A 24845-nucleotide genomic window follows, 5' to 3' on the forward strand; every position below is an offset into this window, starting at 1 on the left:
ACTTGTTAGGAAGCTTGTGGCCACCTGCTCTCTGTCCCCATTAATTTGACTGCTAAGGCTTTCCGAGGTCTCTGGAATCAGTCTCTCCATCTCCTGCTGCATAGGGGCTGTGTTTTTGTGTTATTGTAAGTTAGAGCACTGGCTTTGATGTCAGGAAGGACCAAAGAGCTGTGTGTTTCTACAAATTTCCTTAAAGCAACAATCAATCATAGATGACTTAATAAAGGTATATTTGGGGAATACTGAGCTTCCAAAAATTAAACTGATGTTTATACATGTATTAATTACAGTTTTTCCTCAGCTTAGGGAGAACACTACAATTCTCACAGTAGATCCTCTTGGAAAATAACTGGAATATTCATTTAAGAGGGTTAGAGCAAGCCACCTACAATATGTGGTATATTTGTCTTTAGCTACCTGCATCCCAGTTTAATCAGTTCAAAGAATTATAGGATCATGGTACAGGATAGAAGTGGAGCTAAGCAGTAATGCCAAGAACTACTGCAGGGTCCATGCTGCAAAATTTCTTAATGTGTTATTTTAAATTGTTGTCAGAAGGCAAAATCTTGCACTGGTAGGAAAATGGCAACATGCAATAGCTTTCTCTCTACCTAGAATCCATATTTCTACATGTGAAGATGTGAGAAGGTTGTCATATTACTTACAGATGTAGCAGCTGTACAGTTTCATTTTGGTTTTAATTCTGTAGAAGTCTATGACAAAACATACCTTGAAATTCAAATGATGCAAGAAATTCTAAAACAATTTCAAAGGTCTGACAGCGAGGTATAATTTAAGATTTGGGAGAAGAGGGATTTCTTAAAGGACTTGCATCCCTACCGGAACAAAAGAACTATGGAGTCAGATGAAGGCAAAAAAGAAGTTATAGCTGACAGGATAAAAATGGAAGGATTTATTATTTGAACAAACAGTCAAGCAAGAAGCATTGTTTTGGTAGGAAATGAATGGGATAAATCTGACCTTCATTATTCCAGCTCCTCTGAACTATTAAATAGGGCAAGTACTGAAATAAGGATTGAGGCTATTTTTGCTGCCACTGGAACAGTACAAAACTGTCTTAGCAGGGACTGAAATCCAGCCGTAGGACTCTGTTAATTAAAATAGCCACTATTAAGATATTTACTGTCCTTAATAATCAGAGCTATGCAATTTGTACTACTGAGTAAACAAATCATGCTTTAGAAGTTCCCAGTTGGCTATTACAGTCTAGTCTGTCAACTGTCATTTAGTTATAAAACCAATTTTCCATGTAGTTTATTTGCATAAACAACATTCCTTCAAAGAGCTTCATGGAAAAAGAAATCACATTAAACAAAATTAAAATTAGGTTAAAGTAAAGTTAATAATCCGACAAGCTCCCCAAAGCCAAACTAGTCAAAGATTTTTTAAAATTTCATGCTGCATTTTTTTGATGTGTTCACCTCTTTAGGCAGACTTACGCTGTGTTAAAAGAATGATCATTACTGCTTCTTGAATCTGGTTAATTATGCTTGTTTGTGCGGGGTTACTTGTAATTGGTCCCTCTCCAGATATGCTCTCATCTCTGTATATTTAATGGAAACATAAAAAATACCCATGCTAACTATCATTTACTTGCCAGTCTCTCTATCTCTTGTGTCCTATATATCAGGTATCCTATACTGATGTGGTCCAGAGTAGTATCTTCTCTAGATGGGCAAGTTGCATCTGCCAACATTGCTTTGTTGGGTCACCAACTGTATTAACATATTATGATCACAGACTTGGTAGTACTCATAGATGCAATGAACTGTTAGTTTAAATACAAAAAAATATATATATAAAAAAATCATTAGTTGGATATATGGCTTAATATACTAAATGTAAATGATTTGAGAGAGACCTCATATAAGGCACCTGAGGAGTTTTCACAGGGTAAGAATGGGGACTATACTGCAATATAAGTCTTTGATGAGCAAATCAGATTGTTGGATTTACTCTCTACAGTCTGTTACAATCTTCCCCAGATTTCCACATTTTCTAACACTTACCATAACTATCTTATCAAGTTAGGAGCAATACTTGAGTCTCTTACTTGTGAAACTGATTTTATTTTAAAATAACATAAGCTTTTCCTCCAAGTATTATCCCAGTATCTTGTATTTTATCCATGCTGTTGAAACACTTGTTTTCACTGAAGAAAATTCTGCCCTTGAGATATTAATCTGACCAAAGGTAGCAGGTTATGTAGCACTGCAGGGAATCCCATTAGAGTTGGAGCAGCTAAAACACAGTTTTCCACTGAAAAATAGTGAGGGATGGGCTTGTAAAGTCTACAGATTTATGTGAAAATCTCTTTTATTGTGCAGCAACTGTCCTGCAGGAATTAAAAAAAAAATGTTAACAAGTAAGGGGGTTTGGAATTAAATGACCTTTAAGGTCATTCCAACCCAAACCATTCTATGAAGTTTTAGATAACATTTAACCTCATCTGTAAAATTCACATTGCCATATAATCCCTAGTGAGCTTTCAGCTTTTGCATTTGTAATGTCATGTGAGGTTTACTGAAAAAGGGAAATATTGAAGCTGCTGACTAAATAAATACAGCCAGATGCCCATGAACCTTTCTTGTGATGACACTGATGCGATGAATATTTTGTCAGCAAAGATGGCTTTTGCAGGTATAGCAGAGTTGAACAAGAAAGGGCTTAAACTGCCATGAATGGCTTTACCTTTGGGGAAACAGTGACTCCTGGTTTTATAGGTTATTATTTTTTCCACATGTCATTCAGCATATGCTTATGCAACCCAAATTGGTCTTGTTATTTATATTTCACAGTATTTCAGGCCAGCATTTTCTTTTCTTCCCCAGAGCTTTAGCTGAGCTGCTCTTGCTTGACTGCTTCTGAGCCTGTATCTGATTCCTGAGTGGATGTGCTTTCATGCTGCTCAGATAAAGGGCTTTCATTGCAGTCGTGACTTGTATGGGGTTGGATATTATACCTTTCTTACGTCTAGACCTACAGAGATGACGACATGCTGATTCATCTATGAATAATCAAAATGAACTCTCAGACAATCTCAAAAATAGACTTCTTTACTCCTGTTAACCCCAAGATGCCTGAATGATACTGAGATGTGGGGAAAAAAAAAAAAAAAAAGTGTCATAATACGTGCTATGCAACTACAGGGATGTACATGTGTGTTGCAACTGTTACAAAACAGAAGAATAGAGAGGGGAATAAGGTTTAACTTCAGCCTGTATTGACAAGCCAGGGGCTTCTAAGTCTGTTTTTGACAAACCCAGTTATGGCTTTCAGCTTCTGGCTAAACTGTACACCCTTGCTTAATTCTAAGTGCTGTTATTTTAACCCCAAACTCACCACTGAATCACATGAATTCAATTTTGTAACATTTTCTCATGTAACATTTCTCACATAGACTGCTTCACATACATTCAAAAATGGAGAATATTTTCCTTTTTGTTAAATTTATTTTATGAAACCTACAATTTTCTTTTAACTGAAATTAGATGCTGGAGCATTGAACAGTGAGAAGAAAGGGATACTGAGCAGTTACTAACTTATGTAGAGTAGTAGTTTATGGAATAATACAACACCTCGGCAATCCAAACTGCTGAACCAGCCCCTCTCCCCTCCCTCCCTCCCCTAAGCTCCTGTCCCAAGTGAACAAGACGTGGTTGAATCAAAAGACATTTATTTTTGTAATGTTTTCCATTTCAGCATCAACAACAGAGGGTAAACTTTCACAATTTGTCTGAGAGAGTGATGCATGCATTTTGCCTAAAAATCTGCCTGAAGACATTTTTTTCTCCTGTAACTCCCAGGCCACGTGTCTACAGATTGATGTGCATCCTTAGTTTTATGACAAAAGTCATATCAAGCAGCATCTGGAAAGTACTGCTTAGGAACTGGAAGAGTTTAGCAGTGTTTGAGGAAAAAAAAAAAAAAAAAAAAGGTTATTTTCATTTTGTTATTACTTCTCAGGTGATTCCTCTAATGGTTAACCAAAATAATCATGTTTATATTTACTTACTGTTATAATTAACTTTAGAATTTTTAAAGTCCTGTTGCCAGTATTCTTTTATATTAAAGATTAGACTTAAGGTAGCCAGAAGAACTTGGAACTACAGAACAGGCCTCTACTGAAAATATAGGTTTCTGTAAATTCTATGAATTTACACAGCTGAATCTTCTGTTTGTTTTACAGCTTACAGTCAATGAAGTAAGGTGACCTTGCATCACAGACTGTGATGAAGTTTAGAGGTGGCCTTGGGCACCGATATCAGCTGCACCTCAATCTAGTAATCTTATTGTCTCTCTCAAAATTGGGTCATCTGAGAGCCAAGCCCTAGTTCTTGCCTGTGGGGATGTTTTTGTTGGTACTACGTACCGTATATTTCTATACAAGAAGATTTAAATGGAACTCTTAACCTGATATTTGAAGAATAGACTCAGATTAACAGAAATATTTTTTTCCTGCAAATGCAAGCAAAGTGCATCATTACATTTGATGAAATAATATAGCATCTGTCTTACAGTGAGATTCCATGCAATGACTGTGTATCATCTTTATACATGAGAAAAATACAAAATGATTTGCTGACCCTCAGCTTTGTACTTAATAGCCATGTGACATGTTCCATGAAAACTAACATGTGTAAGGGATCATGTCATTATATACAGCTGTTAAAGACCTAGAAAGCCAACAATGTGCTACTGACATATAAATAATACCTTCTGTGCACAGTTAAACATTGGTGCTATTTTTGCCAGATTTTAAGCTCTTTGGAGGCCAACTGGAGCAGCTGAAATAGAACATTAAAAAAATGTTTTGATGCTAGGGCACAGATGGCAGTAGCCCAATGTGTCAAAATAAATGTTTCATTTTTAGTCTAATGTGGGAAAAATAGACCTTGTCAATTACTCCAATAATTGCAGGTGCAACAAACGCACTTGGTAGCTAAAAAGAGCTATTTCAGATGGGCATTCATAAGAATTTTATGTACCTTACTTCCAGCCATCAGAAAAGGTAAATTACTTTAGGCCAATGACTTACTGCATTTGGGAGGGGCTCTAACAGCCCCAATCAAGACTGAAACTTCGATCTTTTGTTTGGCACCTGAATTTCACAAATACAGGATTTCTCCTTCTGAGAAGCAGTCTGAGAAGGTGCTATAGACAATGGATCTGCTAACTTTAAATCAATGACACCTATATGTTTAGGAAATTTCCAATGGCTTCAACAGACTTCAGTGCTTATGTCTTTTTTTTTTTTTCCCCCCTCCCTTAAGGGAAAGTCAATTAAATGGAGGCAACTATTTTTCACAGCTAACTTCTACCCAGACCTTATGTGCCACCAGCACATTGGTGGCTACATTGGGCCCATCCACCAGTTTTTGCAGCAGCTGGGGAACACCCATCAGTCTCTGCTGTTGCATTTGTAACCACAAGGACATCTGCCTTCAGAAAACAGGCAACATATTGGGGCCAGAGACATCCTACTGAACTGTTAAAGCACTCTGTGGAGAACCTTCAGATAACCCATAGATAGCATGGTGTGGGAGAAGGTACCAGCCATTTAGGGGCCATCATTTAGAATGGCTTCATTTGCTGATACTGTGTTCATTAGTTACAACTACAGTGGAGGGTCTCATCTGTAACACAGAACAGGGTGACAGAGCGCAAATGATAACCCTTATACAACATTAAGATGATTCACATTCTCTTACCCAATATTTTACTTCTCATATGAAATTTAAATCTGCTCCATCTGGTGCAGTAACAGTTCTCACAGTCTGTGTGGCCACTGAGAAGGGGGGTGGGGGGAGGCAGGAAAGCAAAGCAAAACAAACTTATAACTAAATGTGGAAGGCACCTCTTGATTTCCTGAGATTGTGCCCTTCCAGGAAGCTCTGTAGCTTGCTGTTGCAGTACTGTGGCTTTGTATTTTGTCATCTGCAGTAAGATTTGCAGCATTTTTGCTGAAGAGGCAGGATTCTCATTTTTCCCTGGGCACTGCAGCACAGAAGGTAAGGTACAGTTTTTGGCTGGAAGGGATCTGCAAGGATTGAAAAGCCTGGGGTTTCTCCTGCACTATACGTTGTCTTAATCTAAAAGACAATTTATTTCACTTCTTTTCTAATCTGTTTATAGTGCTCCATATACATCAAAACCTTACAGTGCAGTTAACTCTGTTTTACACACACACACACACACACAAACACACACAACTTTGACCCAAATCACTTCTTTTTAAATAACCACTAGGGCTTATTCTCTGCTTGAGGATGAAGTGTTCACACTGTTTTGTATGGGTGTCTCAAGAAAGCAGAATATGAAGAAAGGGAGTATGATGTACACAGGAGGTAAATAACAAAATCACAAACCTTCAGCCTGATTTTTATGCTTTATATATGTATTTAATAATAAGCATATAACTAGGATGGTAGCCAAAACCCTGACTCACAAAGATATACCAGGGAGAGCTATGATTGTATAAGAACATCTGTGAAGTTTACCTCCTACACTCAGAGGGCCAGTATGAGGAGGGACAGAAAGCTGTAGGAGTAGCAGGCCCTCCAACCCCTTATTTATGTGAGCAGGGGATCTTGCAGAGGAGCCACATGACACATACCAAAGTGCTTCAACTTCAAATTGTTGTGATAGCTGGCACGTACCCACAGCCACAGAAACAATTCTGTCTTCATCCTGCTTTAATTCCAGATGGATAAATCAGGGTCAGCAAGAAATGAAGCAGCAGACAATGACTGGTAAATGACCCAAATAAACTAGGCCAACAACAAGATTTTTAAACAGGGAGATGTTAGAGCCACAATACTTGCTGGAGGCACAGAGAAGTTGTCGAGTGAGTTAATTGTCAGCATCCCTCAAGTTATTATAGACGATTCTAAAGTTAAGTTTGAGCAATTCAACCTCTCTCATGTATGAGAAACACTGCACTTACTCAAGAAAATTACAGCACTTATTCTGAGTACAGAATTCAATTTCCAAGGATTAATAAATAAACACCTTAATTAATGTATGACTTTAAAATAATTAAGTCCTTTAAGAGATTTAACATCTTTTTTAGTCTTATTTGTCCTGAATGATCTTCAGAATAATAATTATGTGAGCATTTCATATTTGCAATTTTCTACACCAGTCACAGTCAAAAGAGAGGTTATAATTAAATTAAAGTATTAATGATTTCTGCCTCTAATTGTTATGACTAGATAGACTGTGGTCTGACTTATTTAACTCTTCACTAGAGAAACTCATCAGCATCTTATGTTGTACGAGGAAATTTCCATTTGTAGACTACATGCATCTGAAATAATTTAAATTTGAACCATATGGTTTCAATTCTCAGAAATATTGCATAGTAATAGCTTTTGCTTATAAACCGAGAAATCTCCATGGAAAATAAATTTGCTAAAAGGAATTTAAAATCCCTAATGCATATCAGCAGTATATTAAAAACTAGGTCTAATCTTGTCCAGCCTGTGCAAAATTGGGGTTGAAATATGACCATTAGGAATCTTGTGCTTCTCTCAGACAAACTTTATGAGTGGCAACTTCCCACACCTCTGGGAAGGTACTTATGGTGTAAGTGAAAGAACAATTAGAGCCACCTGCCTAGCCACTGAAAAAGTTTCTGAGGCAGTTATACTTGGCTCGTTCCTTTTGATGCAGAGTTTGAATATCTGTCACAATCAGAAAGTTGTAGGTTCCATTTAAAAACAATAGGAAATACTGCAAAGACCAGTAATGCTTCAGATTAAAAGATGTATTCTGAAAACATAGGCTACTTGCTCAAAACAGAGGGGAAGCTATAAACACTAAGTTGATCTCTAATACTCTCCACAGTTCATTTGTATGTTTGTACGTATCTCTACACAAACACAAATTATGTATCTATATACTTATATGTGCACAGAGAGAGAGAGTTTAGATCTATACAAGCCCTAAGTGCCAGTGAAAGGAAAAACCTCTCTGCTTTGCAGCCGTTTTTCAGGCCAGCTTCACCCTCCTGTGAGTGACAAGAGCGAGGCTCTTTCCAGAAAGGACTCACTTCAGGAGCAGACCATCTGGATGCTGTCTCAGAGCTGCACAGAAGAAAGCGTGAGAGAGAAAATAAAAACCAAGAAATAGCAAGAAGCTTTAGGGGCAACACAGAAGTGGAAAAGGAAAATTCAGGCCAGTAAAAAAAATAAATAAAAAAATACATATATAAAATATAACACTTTCTGGTTGATTTGCACACCACTGGTGTTTTGGGGAATGTCAGCAGAGGACATTCTTAAGTCAGTTGTGGTGCTCATGTTTCAGTACTCATAAACAATCAGTTACTAGAAAAATAAGATAATTATTGTGAGAAAGAGCAGAAATCATTCCAATCACTTTGCCACAGGTCTGTGTTCAGAACAACCCTTCCCATATATGGATGTTTCACAGCAAATTGTGTATAAAACCAAGGAGAGCTACATGCTGTGCAGCAGAAGCACTGTCAGAAAGGAAGAATAACAAAGAGGATGCTGTGGATGGGTGCCTAGAACTGAAGTTACACAACATGCCTGGGGAAGGACAGTGGTAATCATATCACAGCACCCAGCATGCTACATCAGGCAGGAGAAATGCAGAAGGTGTGGGGCCTTCAGCTTAATTATCTCCTTAGATAAATCCACATCTAGGAGAAAAGAGAAAAAGACAACAAAGAACATTTCAGATCACAGCTGTGACACCACGCTGAGAGCAAAAGACCTGGGGCTGTCAGGTAAGCTAAGGTCAGTACTGAACCTGTGCTGCCTTTCCAGAAGGACACAAAAAAGTAGAATAACAGCAATGTGACTGAGTGCACAAACCAAAGTCAGATAGTGAAAAATAGGAGGATATGAGAAACACTGGGCATGAGGTTGGAGAGAAAAACAGAAAGACCTCCCAACACATCCCAGGAACAGTTTCGTCCTATTTATTGCTGTTTGAGGTGTATACAGGTACATGGTTACTAGTGCTGGGGCAATATACAAACAGTAGGTGCAAAATCAGGGCTACCTCTACCCAGAAAATAGTACTTTATGTCTGTGCAGTATGTTAGTGTCCTAACATATCCTTGTGTTACCTTTATTCCTAAAAGACTAATGGTCCAGTCATTTTACATCAAGATGAAGTAAACATACCAAGCAAGGAAGATGAAAATCTAGACTCAGAAGCTGGAATTCAGTTTTGGGGAACTTTAGAGCCTCAATTTTTCTACTATTGGAAATGTGAATTAAGGAATTATTTTGTATTTTGCCAGAAAGACAGAAAAATAGGGGATAGCTCCAGTATAGACGATACCCTGGGAAGTTAGCAAGGAAGAGATTCAATTAGAAACATGAAATTCTTAATGCAGTTCAAAGTTTGGCCATTAGGTACTCATAAGGAGGAAATGAGAAGGAATTTGATTTAACATGGACTTACAGGGCATACTGATAAAATCTTCATTAAGCAAGCACCATTGTGTTTCTGGACAGAGGTTATTTGAGTTTTTCATTTAAAGCAGCAATGAAGAACTTTCTTATATTTGAAGGAGAAACTTTATATTCTATAATATGTAGTTTACAAACAATCTGGGATCATAAACATTAGAATGGCAGTTAGACTGAACAGTACTATGAAGGCCAAAGTCAAGGGAGTTTGAGTGAGACACAGATTCCTAGGGTCTACATAGGCATTGTTCTTACTATTCTACATCATCTCTACAATACCTATCTGAAAGTAGGATTTTTCTGAGACTAAGTCTTCTGAACATTAAATATAAAGTATACTACCCAGAAAACTTTACTCTGCAGTTCTTACAGCAAAAAGGTCAAAAACTTGTGGTTGAACTGAAGCATATTTCTGAAAGATACCCTCTCACATTAAAAATTGTAACAATTCCCTATTTACACGGTACCTTGAAGAGTTAATTACTTTTACAGATTAAATGCAAGTCCTACTTTCAGTCTGTAGCTTCTTATCACTGGATCTTTTTATTACTGTTTTGCTGCTCCATTAAATAATCTTCTATCTGGTAGTTTCTGCCCATATAGGTACCCATGGACAACGATCAAATCACTTAACTTTTTCTTACCATAACTTGAACATATTACATGCCTTTAGTTTGACATGTTTCTAGTTTTCAGCTCACCCTCAAAGCTACCATCCAAACCTAGTTCAATCTTTGGCATCCTTTCTGGATGATCATTGTAATAAGAACAGGCTTACCCTTCCAGGCTGGACTAGATAATCTTAGAGATCTTTTCCAACCTAAATGATTCTATGATTCCTAGCCCTCTTAATCCAGCTCAAGGCACGGCTGTACACATCCAGGGCTTGTGGTCACATCATTTCAGCTGGCACTTGTGCTTATTTCAACACAACACCCTCCTCCCTTTTGTGCCCGATTTCTCCTTCACTCCCACCCACTTTTCCTCCATGTTCTTGCCAGCGTGGATTTGTGCCAGGACATGTGACCCCATGCTACAACAGAGAGCCTGCATTTAATGAGCTTTACAGATTGTCAGTTTTCAAATTAGGTTTTGAACAACGTGGTGTGCCTTTCTGTTCACTGTGCATTCAATGTAGGGACCATGGAAACTGATGGAAAGGTTCCTGCCTGTGATTTCAAGTCTACAGATAACTACTCTAAAGTGAAAACAGTTTGACTAAAGACTGCATAAATTAAACATTCCCTAGGATCTAGTGGTTGCACAAGGAACGAAAGCCTGTGCTGAGCTGTTCAAAATGCTGCTTTGCTGGTCTCTTTCATCATTTCACTGATTTAAATTCAAGCCTCCTTATATTATACATAAGATATTTTATTTTTACTTTGTCTAAGTAAAAGGACTTTGCTAAAGAATTCTCATCCTACAGCTCCAGGGCCTTTGAAATAATATCCTGTATGTTTTGTCTCTATCAGCAGTTTCCCTGCATCAATCTACAATGAACTACGTAAGCCACTTATACCAGAGACTGTTCAAGCCATTCTCCATTAGAATGGAATATTCTGATCTCCCCAGTTTTATTAAGCAAGTTGAACCTTAATAACACACTGAGAAGCTGAATGGGCTAATGAAGCAGATTGCACAATCTGGAATTGCTCCCTTGCAGGTAAAGCTCTGAACCACAGACAGCAAGAGGATTTTTTCCATTTTCCATGGTTACTTTTTGCTGTTGTTGCAGTGCTCTCTTACACAGTTATCTGGCTCTGTATTAACCACATGCTGAAGAGAAATAACATCTCAGTGTAATACTGCTGATCAGCTTTTCATGCCACAGGGAAAAAAAAAAAAAGTTTCTCTTGAATACTACAAAAATCTTTTAATTGCATTTCCACACTAAATGGATCAGTAGTCTAAAACAGTTTGCTAGTGTACCAGAGGATGCAGAAAATATTTCCACAGTACAACTTTCCAAAGTACAAGCTTATTTTTACCGAGGGGAAAAGCATTGTGGGGGAAGCATAGTTACTTTCAATGTACTATAGTCCTTGACTATATGTCACGTTGCTTGCACTGTGCTGTCAGGTGGAATACAACATTGTTATAATGCTAGAATTAAGGCTTCTGTACTGAGAATGGCTGGGGGTTTGTTTAGTTCTTGCAGCACTTAAAACATTCCCCTTTCTATCCCAGAAGAAATATCTGGTCATTTAACTCTATCCTTCCTGCTTTTTTTCTTCCCCACATATAAGCGTAGGGAAAGCTTCAATAGGTTTCGCTTAAGATACACAGAGGAACAAGTCCTTCATGCTGACAAGGCATCCTCATGCTATCCTGTCAAGGCACCTTGGGCCTACCAGCCTCTGGCTTGGGCAGTGGCCTCAGGGTTAGCAATGAAGTCACAGTGTTTGAAGGGAGGGGACCTTCCTGGAGCTGATTGCAGAATGACCTTTGTTTAATAAACAGGGAATAAAGCCCACTTTTTGTACCTAAACTCCTTCCCTGCGGGTGAAATTAGCCAGCTGCTGGCTTCAGGAGACCACTGTGCAAAGCATGTCCATCCCTCATTAGCCAAAGCTGACACAACTTGCAGTATGGAAGGACTGGGTATGTGGTGCCCTTCTCAGCAGCCCCCGGTACCTTCCCCTGTAAGAGGTTTTGCAGAAAAGTTTCAACTGCAGGGGAAGATGGGATTTACAGCAGTATTACATGTATTGCAGACCTACAACTACTCAAATGCTTTTGAAAAGAGCCCCAAAACAGGATGAACTCAAAGAAAAGTCATATAAACTACTTGTTTTCTAGCATTCAGCCCAGGGAATGGTGGAAAAGTAGGGTCTGTGTTATTAGAAGCTTTTAGGGTTTCAGCCTCAAAACTTCTGAGAGGGATTTCTTCAGATGTTCCAGGAAAGGTGGAAAAAAAAAAAGAGTGAAAAAAAAAGACAAAAAAGGCTTATAGTAAAACGACTGTCTTAATTCTAGATGTACACAAAACACATTTAAAGAATACCAAATGTGCAGCATCAAAGCCAAGGTGTGCATGCATAGCATGCACTCAAATAGTTAAAACAACATCAAAAGACAGAACAAAGCTACGAATGGTTGTTATAAAGACAGCCTTAATTCTAACATTTCCTTGATTTAGTGTGTTTGACTTTGAGCTTCACTAGTACTATTTGAAATCAGTTGTCTTTTTTTTTTTTTTTTTGGTGATAGTTCCTGGATTTTGAAAGAGCACATTAAAATACAGAAATTCTATCATGTGGCACGCAAACAGCTATCTGGTTAGTCAACAGCTTTGAGCATCTGTGATCCATTACACAGATTTCTGACACTTATGTTAATGGAATAGCTGACAGCACTAATATTCTGTCATTTTCTACGAGGACTAACGTTGTAAGGGAATAGGTAATTTGCTAGTGGGTTTTCAGATGTTTGCTGCCAGCAGAGGCATAACAAAGCTTGATTTACATACCCAGTTGAAACACTGAGGGACATCATTTTTACATCCCACTCCCCCTTTCCCATTACCAATTTCATCACAGTTTCTTCCTTACCTCTCAGTTTCTCTTTTCAATGTTGTGAGCCTTTTTTCCCTTCCAGCTTTGAAACAGGTCCCAAGCCATCTTGCTGCAGCTTCCTGCTCATGCTAGCCTTCCTCCTTCTTGTCCTGGTAAGCTTGTTCCATCCAACTTTATCCACTGCTAGAAACCTAGAAACTCAATCTCTTCTTTTCAGTTCCCTCTAGCCTTCCCTCCTCCAAGACTTCTATCTTGGTGTCTATGAGGGGGAGGCAAGTTGGAGAATTTGGCAGAGAAAAAGAATCAAAGCTCCTGCTTTTCATCCTAAGCCTGTCTGAGTGCACCTGAAGTCTATCATTTCATAGGGTGTGTCCTTCAGAGTTCCTTTAGCTTGTAGCAGTATGTGATCAGTGAGTGTAGTCACAGTAAAGGCATATGCATCCTAAGAAGAGGGGATACTATTCACAGTAGTATATTTAGATATTTTTAGCAGCTAAAATTATCTACACTGAAGTGCTTACTTTCTAGAAAGAGCAAAAAAGAGCCCTTATCACTCCTTATGATAGTAGTCCTTCATGAAGTTTTGAAATACTGGGCCCTGCAGACAAAACTATTCAAAAGTCACCCAAAGGTGTTACTGTGGACAAACGTATTTTCCTCAAAGTTCTTTGTTGAAAACACTGCAGCTATTTTGGCTGAACTCCTTCAAATACTCTGAGGGCAGTATAACTGCTGAGAGTATATATCAAGCTACATGGTTAACTTCCAGTTATGTTCTAATTAGTAGAGAACAAAGTCTTACAATGGAAAGAATCAGGGAATAAATGATTGTAACTGCATAGAACTCAGTAACAAATGGGCTAACAAAAGGGATTCCTATGACAAGAATATGAGTAACGGGTAAACCCAATAACATCCTACCACTTCCTCTCCCAAAATTTCCCTCTAACCCCAAAATAAACTTCCCTTGTTGCCTTCCTCAGGTATTGCTGAGTACCTGGGAAATGAATAAAGGAATAAATGAAAACACTGACCATGCCGGACAATTTCACTTAACAGTGCATTGCAGCTTAAGGGAACAGCTGGAGCCAAGTGACAGGCTGATGGGAACAGTCAGTCATTTTGTGGTTCAGACTGCAAGGCATCACAGAGCTTAAACAGATCAAAATGCAAAGAGACAGAAGTACCTATGGGGTATATAGACACCATGTTTACAAATAAACCATACCTCTCAGGCTTGACCAGCTGTACAACCCTAAGGCAAGATATTTGTCTGAGGTTGAACAGCTCTAGAGGTTGCAAACCACATTTCAACACTCCTTGCTGAGAAGTGAACCCTGTAATACTATCCTGACTTCACTAATGCTTGTTTGGCTCCTGAAAACCCAGATAATATACTGGTAGGATGAGTAAATAGGGATTCATTTGCACCTTGGCAAACTTAGTAACAGGGAATAAAAAGGCACAATTTATATAGTCATGGTGATCTGTAGAATAGGTTTTCTTCTTAGCAATTCAAATGCTAATTGAAAAATAGCCAGCTGGGCTTCAAACTTTCAGCAAAGCAAAAGTAAAACCAGACCAAAAGCTCCCTTCTCTGTAGATTTAACCAAGAGCTTATCTAGAGCACCAGATTACCACTGAAATTGCTTGGCTGAAGCCAGTCAGCCTTTAAACTCAACTGATGAATCCTGATTGATCCAGCTGCCTTCTACAGCTTCTCTGTGAACTGGAGGACACTTGTACAGAAACTTGAGGTTATTGTCTGGGAAGGAAGCTGCTGAGCTGCTCATGCCTTCATAGGCCTGACCTTTCTAGTTACACGCAGCAAAGGCTCAGGAAGATTACAGGTGGTATCCTTTGCAGGGAGGACCATGTCCACCTTCCTTCCTTGTATTTCCATGTAAAGAAGATTCTATGTTAAAAAGGTTACTGGCCTGATCCTCCTGATGACAGTTTAGCTTTCAAATTAGTCAAGTGGACAAGCCTCCCATGTTAGGCAGTCTCTTCATTGTATTAAATTAAGTAAATAAATAAATAAATAAAATCTTTTCCAGAATCTAGTCAGCTTTGTAAGCCTTAATAATGTCTGTCCAAGAGCAAATTCAGATCTCTGGGGCATCCAGGATGGTTTGGCTCATGTCCCCACACATGATGAACCTAAAGTATACAAAGCATCCAAAAATGTTTCCTTCAACTCAGGCTTTTCTGATCATAAAATCTATTGTGTTGTTTTACTCTTATTTCAATTAACTGAGCTTTTTAGGTATGCTGACTAATTTTTTTCTGGATTTTATTGTATTTGTGATCACTGTCAGAGACCGCTCAGACCTATTATTGCAGACAACCAACAGACTTCTTGGGAATGACACATATGATCAGCATAATGTGAAAAAATGTATGCTTTATTTTTACACCAAAATTCTCTATATGGGGCTGGGTACAAATTCTTCCTGTAAACAGACTTAAAATGGAGTCACCTGGATGATCTGAAATTTGGTCATGAGAGCTGGAATTCCTATATGCAGAGAAGAACACTGCATAAAGCATCAGAGCATATTTTTATCCTGGCAGTACAGTAATAACGACCCTTCAGATTTCTGTTGATTGCATTGCTCTCCAAAAATTATCTTTTTTTTGGATGAAATTTCTCTTGCTTGATCTCAAACAGAAAGGAACAGTAAAAATTTGTTCAATCATTTTTATATCATCAATGAATCACCAAAACTAGTACTGACATTGAATCACGTTAAATGTATTTATCCATAAGGAATTTACTAGGACAATGTATCTCTTAAACTCCAGTTATTTCATTGACTTTATTTTCAAAGAAAGAAAGAGTAGTAATGGTTCACTGACTATAATTGACCAAAAACCCACAATAAAACAAAGCCAGACTTCCAAACCACTGAAATTATTTCATTTATCATAAGGAAAAAAAAAAAAAGTCAAAAGCACAAAAAGCATTTTGGTCAAATTTGATGTTACAAAACATTTTTATATTTATTTAATATCATGTTCTTCTACTCTGTAGTTATACTTATTTTCTGAAAAAATAATATGCAAACAGATTATTGCATAACACATTTCTTCCAAATTAGCCCAGAAATATTCACTAAATTATTATTTTAACACATAAGAAAAGTGTTCTAATATTTTACGTTTAAATTCCAGAGAGTTTTATCACGTAAGATATTCTGTGGAAAGCAGCACCTATTTACTTCTTTGTAAGCCATTATGAAGATCGAACAAGCCTTTTAGATGAAATAACAGTGGTGATTAAAACACAAGCTGAATAAAGAAGCTCGCTGAGTGGGTTCTTACAGAGTGAGTATTTCACTTGGCTGTGTATGTGGAACATTTTGCATAATGGTCTACAGACCTCCTAGGATTTTGCTAGTACAGAAAATACATATACATAGTGCTGAGACACAGAGAAGTGGTATTTCACATTATGTCTATGCTTATTTAGGGCTCACTGTCTACGTGGAATGAGTAAAAATAATATGAAAAGAAAATAATTATTAAACAGAAAATATTCCATTATGCAAACAAAGAAAAATACTGTATTTTAGTTTAGAGAGTTCAAGCATATACAGCATATACATAATAAAGCTCAGACATTTGTCTTTCTTTCTTTCTTTCTTTGCTAAAGAAGCAGTCATGAAACTTGTATGTTGGCTTAAAACTCGACAACCACCTAGTGCATTCTTCTTGCTAACCTTTTAAAAATACACAATCTGAGATGGATACATTGCACTGCTGGAGTTTACAATATATATTTCAAATTTACAAAAATACAGAAAAACAAGATTTCTTGCACTCAGATACTGAGCATTAACCCTTTGAGTACTAATTCCCACCTGCAACACTGCAGAACACATTCATCTGACTTGCATGTTTTTATAACATTCTAACAATTATAATTGTCATCTTTATGTACACTATTAGGAAATGCATTCCTACATATTAAAAAAAAAAAGGTAGAGACTAATAAAGTACTAATATAAAAATAATGGGTTGAAGTATGTGAAGATTTCTGCAAAATATACACAGAATCACAGACTGATGATTTCTCTAGGGGTTTTTCTATTTCCTTTCTGCAGCAAAGTAACAATTATGTAAGTCCATGTTAGGACATGACAGCAAACTTTCTCATGTGGCCATACAGAATTGTGCTTTTTCTCTTATTTATGGATGCTCTGTTCACTTTTCACTGTAGACATTTCTCTCTCAGCTCTATGCTCCTATTTGCTTGAATGCAATCCATTATTATTCTGCACCATTGCTGTCTGAAAAAAAAGGGGTTTTATTTCATGTAAGGATAATTGTGATGCAGTTCTGTACTGTGAGTTGATGCTTTGTGTCCAGATGTTCATGGAAACATGAAAAAATTTCTTGCCATAGCAAGTCTTGTTAAGCCTTGTTAATAGAGAATGTTACTGACCCTGGGATGCCCTACAATTCAGCAGAAATCATGAACATAAAGAATTTCTCTGAAGGTCAAATTTGCATTAAAGAATGAAGACTGTGAAATTTGCTGGGAGAGGAAATGGATTTTCAGAAAGCAAGAGGTGAAATTAAGAAATAGGCTCTAAGAAGGTATGTTTTTGGAAAATGACTGAGCTTTCTCTTTCCTGACAACTCTGGACTACATTGATCATGTAACTAAATAGACAGAATCGTATATACAGCATCTCTGAACTAGAGTAAGCTATTTTTAAGAAAATAACTGTAGTCCTCAAAGAGTTAATGATAAAACCGCTCTACTTTAACAGATGTGGAAAGGTTATTGTGAAATAGCTTAAAGATTTGTTCAAAAGGCATACTTTACAAAGAAGTGTAAAACTTGTTGAGACGATTGTTATTACACTGTACAGTGTCACATACAATGAGTAGTGCATGCTCTGTAAAGACATTAGAGTGGACCCTTATCAAAGCTATCATATAACCTTATACAAAGGATTGTGCCACTTAAACTAGTGCAGAGTGTTTTTTTTTTCTGTAGATTTATAATGCTCTAGATTAATATCAATAGGGTTTTTCACAGCCTTGTACAACACCTTTTTTTTTCTTCTATTTTTTTTTTAAACACATGTAACACTATAAAACAGCAAATGGTATATCCTGACATATGTCATGCAAAATACAACCAATACAGCACCATAGATGTAACAGAGACATTACCTAGCACTTTTTTCCAACAAGAAAGAGGACATAGCAGAGACTGTACATTACACGACTTTACAGGCCATATGCTACAGAAGTTCTTTAGAGGCAGTATCACTTTTGTAGATCTAAAAAGCTGTAATTTTATAAAATCCTGTTTATCATTTCTACTGTAGTCACTTCTGATTAAAATCCATGGCACAGTAATAATATTTTGCTACAAAAATAAATAAGTAAAAGTTTAAGATGCTGATATGCTTATAAAAAGTGTCTTAAGTTACTACAGAACAGAAATGAAAATAATGAATGCAAGTGATGTATTTCTAAATAAATGTGCTGTGTAACAAAAGGATATTGCCTCTCATATTCAGTTGTCTAGACTTCATTTTCTAATTACCTTTCAGAATAATTTTATAACTTTTAAAAATTACTTTTAAAACTCACTATCTCTTTCTTTTAGACTCTTATTAAGAAAATGGAAATAAAGATGGAAAAGCTGTACAATTTGCTGATGAACGACACAAATAAGCCATCTTATTTAGTTTAGAATAAAAGCAAAGATAGCGATGGTTTAGGTGGAAAAAGGACATTATGATGGCCCATGAACTACACAGTAGTTTCATTTTTCCAAGGGCCAGTTTTGATATTTCCTGTACTATCTGAGCTGTATATCATGGCTTCATGCACATTTCCCTTGAGAATTCCATTGTGATTTGTCGTATTAAACGGCAGTGACTGTGTCCGTGGGTGCATTTCAAAATGAGCTGGATGGTGCACAGAGTCACTTTCTGGCATTTTAGCACAACTATATATTACAGTACTTGCGTCGCTACTTTCGGGCTGGTTGACAGTGGGATATGGATCACTTTTTGAGCAGCAGGCCCGTCTGTGACCTGACTGGCTATCATGTGTACTGTGGGGACTGTCTGTATGTGAACTGTGGATGCTGCCATCAATACTTGAAGGAATGTGATAGGCATATTCTCTCTCACCTGCAGATCTATGCCGGCTGAAATAACGTGGCTTAGTTCTGCTTTTCAGACATCTATGAATGTGCATATTAGGTCTGAAGCTTCCCTCATTATGGACATGAATATGAGCTTCATCATCAAGCAGCTGATCACAATGCATTTTTGCACAACATGGTGTCACAGGAGAAAGGCAGTTAACGTGATTTTGAACTGCTTGTAGGTTAGTGAGTTTGCAGTGGCTAGCAGCTGGATGATTAAACACAGCTGACTTGCTGGGACATGGTGATTCCTGAAGACAAGGTGCATGAATTTGAGTGTCCCCATTGATGTTAACCTTTGGGCGCACGTTAACTTGGACGGAATAGGTATTTCTTCTAGATGGGCAACAGGACCACCAACAATGCCACACATCATCTCGCTTTGCACAGTGATGGATCAGGATGAAAAGCCCCAAGGTCACACAGAAGGCTCCATAAAGACAGCTAAATATCATATCCAAGAAATGACCTTGAGATACTGCAAGTGCTCCAAAGGTCCACGTGGCAGTAAACAGGAACAAAGTGAATGCTGCAGCTCGAAGCTGAGCCTTAAATGAATGCTCATTTTCCAATAAGGAAGAAGAAAGCATGGAGCAGGCTGCCTGGGGAACAGACACAGAGTCTGTAATATGACCATGGCCCACCTCAGTACTTGGTATTCTCTGCGGATCTTCTGTCCTTTCCTTTAACTCATACTTGCGTTCAGGATGGCGCTTCAGTTGAACATATGTGCAGAGAAAGTAAACACAGGTAACTAGCACGATGAAAGCTACTGGCCCATAAAAAGCACCAAGACTAGGCTCCCATGCCATCCAGCAACTGGAAACAACAAAAAGAGAGAGTCAGGAACATATTATAGGTCACTTTAGATGTGATGCATGACAGACTGAAGTGAAACTGGGCTTTCTTACTAATTTGTATGTCCCAACAGTTTCTCAGAAGCTTGGATAGGTTTATTGTGAGAACAGGACTGTGTCTTTAACATCAACGAAGCTGCAATACTGCTTTCCTTTTTTTTTTTTTTTTTTTAATCAGAATAGAATGTCTAGTATAATTTAGAGCATATTAGGGATGAAAATTTCAAAGAAATCTAGGTCAGTTTATAATCTAGAATTCCACTGAAGTCTATTTATGTCAACCTCCAGTATTAAAAATGTCAGCTCTAATACATTGATAAAAAAGCAAATGAGGCATAGCTTATACAATATGCGTGAGCAATAGAAATGTACAGATTTCAATGGGACATCTTCTTAAGTTTGAAGATTGTTCTCAGGCAATATTCTTTTTGCCAAAGGGGAGAACTGGCTGAGTAATAAGAGGAGACTGAAAAAAGTGTTTCAGTTGAACAGTGTCACCAATTTCCACAGTGAGCAGACCCAAAAGTTACATGGCATTTCTGGGTTCTCAACACTTTCTGAAAGTCCTGGCAGTTAATTTATATGAATTATTTATATAGTTATTGAATGCTATCAGAAAAACTAAGGTAATTGACAGCCTCTTTGTAATACACTGGTAGCATAATATTACTGTAGCATTATTATTTGCTGAGCTTTAAATACTGTAACTATGACTATTTCAAAGAAGCTTAAAATAGTTCTTGGCCAGTATGAGATGAATAAACCTCAGTCAGCTGCATAATTTAGCAGCAGTCTAACAGGACTGTCCTGAGGATGAATGAGCCGATAAACATCAGAGAAGAAAACACTTCAGGCTATTGAAATCCTAGATGGACTTTAGGAGAATTTGGGTTGGGGGTGGGGCAAGAATTAATATTTGCCCAGTTTTTACTCTTCTTTACAATCTACTTTTACCCATTGTTACAGACAGGCTACTGAGCTGGTGGTCTAAGCTAGCACAGCTGTTATTAGGTTCTTTATTTCTAAATGTTGCATGGATTACTGGAAAGAGAAGTTAATTTCCTTGTTTGTTGGACTGTAACAAAAAGTAAGTATCTCAAACTTCAGAAAAAAAAAGAAAAAAAGGTTTAAATTAAATTTTCAAAAAGTTTTCTAGCTGTTAGGTTAATTATGGTAATAAGTCATTGGAATAAAGCGTGGTGTATCCATTATTTGAGCATTTAAAACACCTCAGATAAATAACTGTCAGCAATAGTTTGAATATAGCTAATTTCCCACTGGGTCAGAAGGACAGACGAGGCGATCTGTCATGATCTGTTCCAGCTCTAAAAGCAACCCTGTGTGACACTTTGTACCCATTTAGGCATACGTGATTGGTCGCAGTCCCTCCATTACAGTGAGGAACCTTCTGATATCCCATTCTTGTCAAGCCAGGAATCATCCACCACTTACTATAAAAAGGACAGAACGAATTTATCTTCCAAGCTGAGAACGTCTCAGCTGAAAACGATGAGGTCCCACTGGGTATTCAACATGACAAACTGCAGCATAAATACCTTTTTTTTTTTTTTTTTTAAATCTGAACCTTAAACAAAAACATACACCCATTCCATTTATTAATGAACTTAGAAATCATCCAAGGGGTATATATTTTGCTGTCAGACATGCACATGAAAAGATTCCATGAAAAATATCTGTGAAAAGATAGGTAAGTTACTACCTATATTTAATTGGATAAACATGCAGCACTAAGCTACATAAATACTTGAAGTACATTTGAATTTGAATGCTGCATATTTGATGCAAAGTGGAAAATGGAATGTTCCCCAGTGGAACAGTCTCTTGGGATGCTCTTATTTCAAGTGGAATCTCATTGTGGATCACTTCAAAAATCAGTTCCGTAAAAAAAAGTTCAAGTTTGTGCATCTACATTTTTCTGTGCTAATATTATTAAAAATGAATAAGGCATATAACCCACTATGCTGTTGTTGAATTAGATGATTTTTATTCATTTTTAAAACCATCCCTCACCTGTGCCTTGTTTTCAATAGAGATTGTGGTACCATGTACTGATTGGCTATGATTAACATCATTAAAGAAGTATAACCTCTGTAAATGTGCCAAAACCTAAAATGTCTCACACATTTATGAACATAAATAATTGAGCCTTTTAATATACTGTTGATTATAAGTGATTGTCTAATTGGATAAGTTTGAATAAATATATGAATATGAGTTGGGCCCTAGGCAAAGCAAACAGTTAGCCACTGTATGCACTAATTTATTACCAGAATTTAAATTTCAATTACCTATAAAAATGCTTTTAAGGAGCCAAATGTTCACTTACAAACCATTCTGCTTCAATTTCCACTCTTCTTACACAGAACATAGCTAGCTTCAAATGCATTATAATAGATGCTCAAAGCAGTAACTAAGAGTAACATCCTCCAAAGTACAAGCAACAAGGTGCTGGCAGAGCACTAATAGATTCATTTATCCATTAGTGTGTCAGTCATTACCATATTGGTCATTTACATAGAATCTATTTAACTTTACAGTCTAATTCACTTTCTGCCATGCTTTTATGGAGAGGCTTACTGTTCTTTGTTGATCTCTCATGTTTCGAGCCAAGAATTAACAACATTATGATGCCTGGACACCTTGCAGAGATACACTGAAGACTAATATGCTAGTACACAAGAGAGTTATGTCATGACTGCAAGACATGTTGACTGAAAAATTTCCATATGGTGAAAATCCAAAATTTTATCTTTTTTTGGGGGTAGGAGGAATGGGGATTTTTTCTTGTCCTTTTCTTCACTTAATGATTTGTAACTTACTTTAAATAAGTTATCCTGGAGAATATCAATTCAAGGCAGATAACTTAATGAATTAAAAGTATTTACTTAAAGGTCTCATTAAACATGCCTTCCATTTTATAATATTCTTTCAGTTACTCAGGTGTAAATGAGAGGTGATTTTATAAATGAGAAGTGTCTCTATTGACCATAATGGAGTCAAACTGGCAGATGTGAAGCAGCAGGCCTCAGATTAACAAATCACTCTTTCATACCTATCAATTCATAAAATTTCATATTAAATGGCATCCCAAATAGCATGTCTGTACCCTTTACAAAGTCATTTATATTTATAAGCATAATAATAAAAATGTTTTTCTTAAAATTTCTATTGTAACAGTATTTATTGTAATACTTACTATGGTGCATTGCCTTCAATCCCATAATTATTGATATTGGTTGCTGCTGTAATCCCACATATAATAAAAGGAACTCCACCACTAATCAGATAAAATCTGTTGAGAGATAACAACTGATATTTTAATTTGCCTGACTTGTAGCTGAATAGTTCTTTGTAAACTGTTGTTATTTCATGAAGTTTCTTGACTATACAATATTGCCCAAAACATTAAAAATGTCCTTAAAAATCAGAAAGCAAAACCAAAGTATTATCACAATAAACACTGCAGTTTATAAAGCAAACAGAGCTTAATATTTGATATTTAAATGGATCCTCTTTTCAGTGTCTTGAAGAGTTACTCTAGAGTTACTACTAAATCCTTAGTAATAGTTACTATCAGTAATCTTAGTAAATGTAGTTACTATTGCAGTCATATGGAGAACAAAACCTTGTCTAATGAAAGAACCTACATTTCAAATAAAAATACTTGTTTCACTTACCTATGTATTTGTATTTAGTAATTATTAAATGTGTATTATATATTAAAAATATCTATTAAAACTATATAATACAGACAACAGACAACTGTTTTCATTTTAACCTGAAAATTTTCTCAGTGAAATTCAGTAAATTCACAGAAACTGTTTCCTAGTTCCTGGATGACAGATGAAATGGAGTTGAGTTAGGCAAAGAAGGAAGAAGCAACCAACTTTTCAAAATAAATATATATATATATATATTTTTTTTTTCTGAACAGAGGAGTAATCTGGAGCAATCAGGAGTATTAAATATCACTTTGCATGTACCATACTTTTGTTCATTAAATACCTTTAAATATCCAGCCTTGCAAATGCATTAAAATGTGAGGGCCTCTAAAACTTCAGCAAGATCTCATAAATATCTAAGAAGAGTGTTAATCTCCATGTTAATCTTTCTTTAGAGACTTGTATTTGAAGACAGAAAGCACAAAGTTTCTTACCCCTTTAACTGGTTAAATGCCACTGAGCTACTTGGAAACAGCAGTCATCCCAATGTATCATCATTAGGCTTAAATTAAAGTCCTAGGGGATGCCTCACTGAAGTTGGCATCCTGCATTCCTATGTCCAAATGCAGCAAAATATTTTGTCCTCACATTTCCATTTACATAAGCAAAGCACGAAATTACACATGGAGCACAGCACTTCAACTGCTGTGGCCTCTGAGGTGGAGAGCACCAGTGCCTGGCACATGAAAGGCTACAGCTGGCAGGAACGCTGCTTAGCTACAACAGAGCAAATGTTTCACTGAACTTAGAAGCTCAGCTAGTTCTCTGAACATCCCAACTGATTTTCTATTTCAACCTGTGCTCTTCTCTCAGTAGAAAAAAAAAAAAAGTTTATTTACAACACATTCCTTTGCTGTGGGAAACATTAGGCAGGGATGCAAACACTTTCCAATCATTGATATTACATCGTCCAAAAGGACTAAGAAGAGCCTGATAATATAAAGAACACATTCTGTGCAGAATCTGGCCACTAGTTTTCTAAAACATGATACATAAATTAGAATTTTTTTTTCAGCCACTGCAAGGCAGGATTTTTACAGAAACAGAGACATAGTAACTTTGACCATTTAAGTCCAACCCTG

General features: G+C 36.9%; 1 protein-coding gene and 1 long non-coding RNA gene across 11 annotated transcripts in view; both read right to left on the reverse strand.

Moving 5' to 3' along the window:
- The window catches only part of LOC311439775, a 40140-nt gene extending 25571 nt beyond the window's left edge, over positions 1-14569 (reverse strand). For 2 of the 3 annotated variants that reach the window (XR_014694993.1, XR_014694994.1), the window contains exon 1: positions 13022-14569. This is a non-coding gene — a long non-coding RNA (uncharacterized lncRNA). Of the gene's footprint in view, positions 1-10248; positions 11337-13021 lie in introns of those variants that run through there. The other variant, XR_014694992.1, reaches the window with a different exon arrangement.
- An 800-nt stretch (positions 14570-15369) lies between these two features.
- Positions 15370-24845, reverse strand: part of ADGRA1 (adhesion G protein-coupled receptor A1) — a 284313-nt gene continuing 274837 nt past the window's right edge. For all 8 annotated transcript variants that reach the window (XM_084525901.1, XM_084525899.1, XM_084525898.1 and 5 more), the window contains 2 exons: positions 23238-23333; positions 15370-19982 (listed from right to left, as the gene is read on the reverse strand). In XM_084525901.1, the coding sequence (XP_084382027.1) occupies positions 18761-19982; positions 23238-23333 (1318 nt within the window). In that variant the 3' untranslated portion in view covers positions 15370-18760. The remainder of the gene's footprint in view (positions 19983-23237; positions 23334-24845) is intronic.

The sequence above is a fragment of the Aythya ferina genome (assembly GCF_964211825.1).
Source record: "Aythya ferina genome assembly, chromosome: 7".
Lineage (NCBI taxonomy): Eukaryota > Metazoa > Chordata > Aves > Anseriformes > Anatidae > Aythya > Aythya ferina.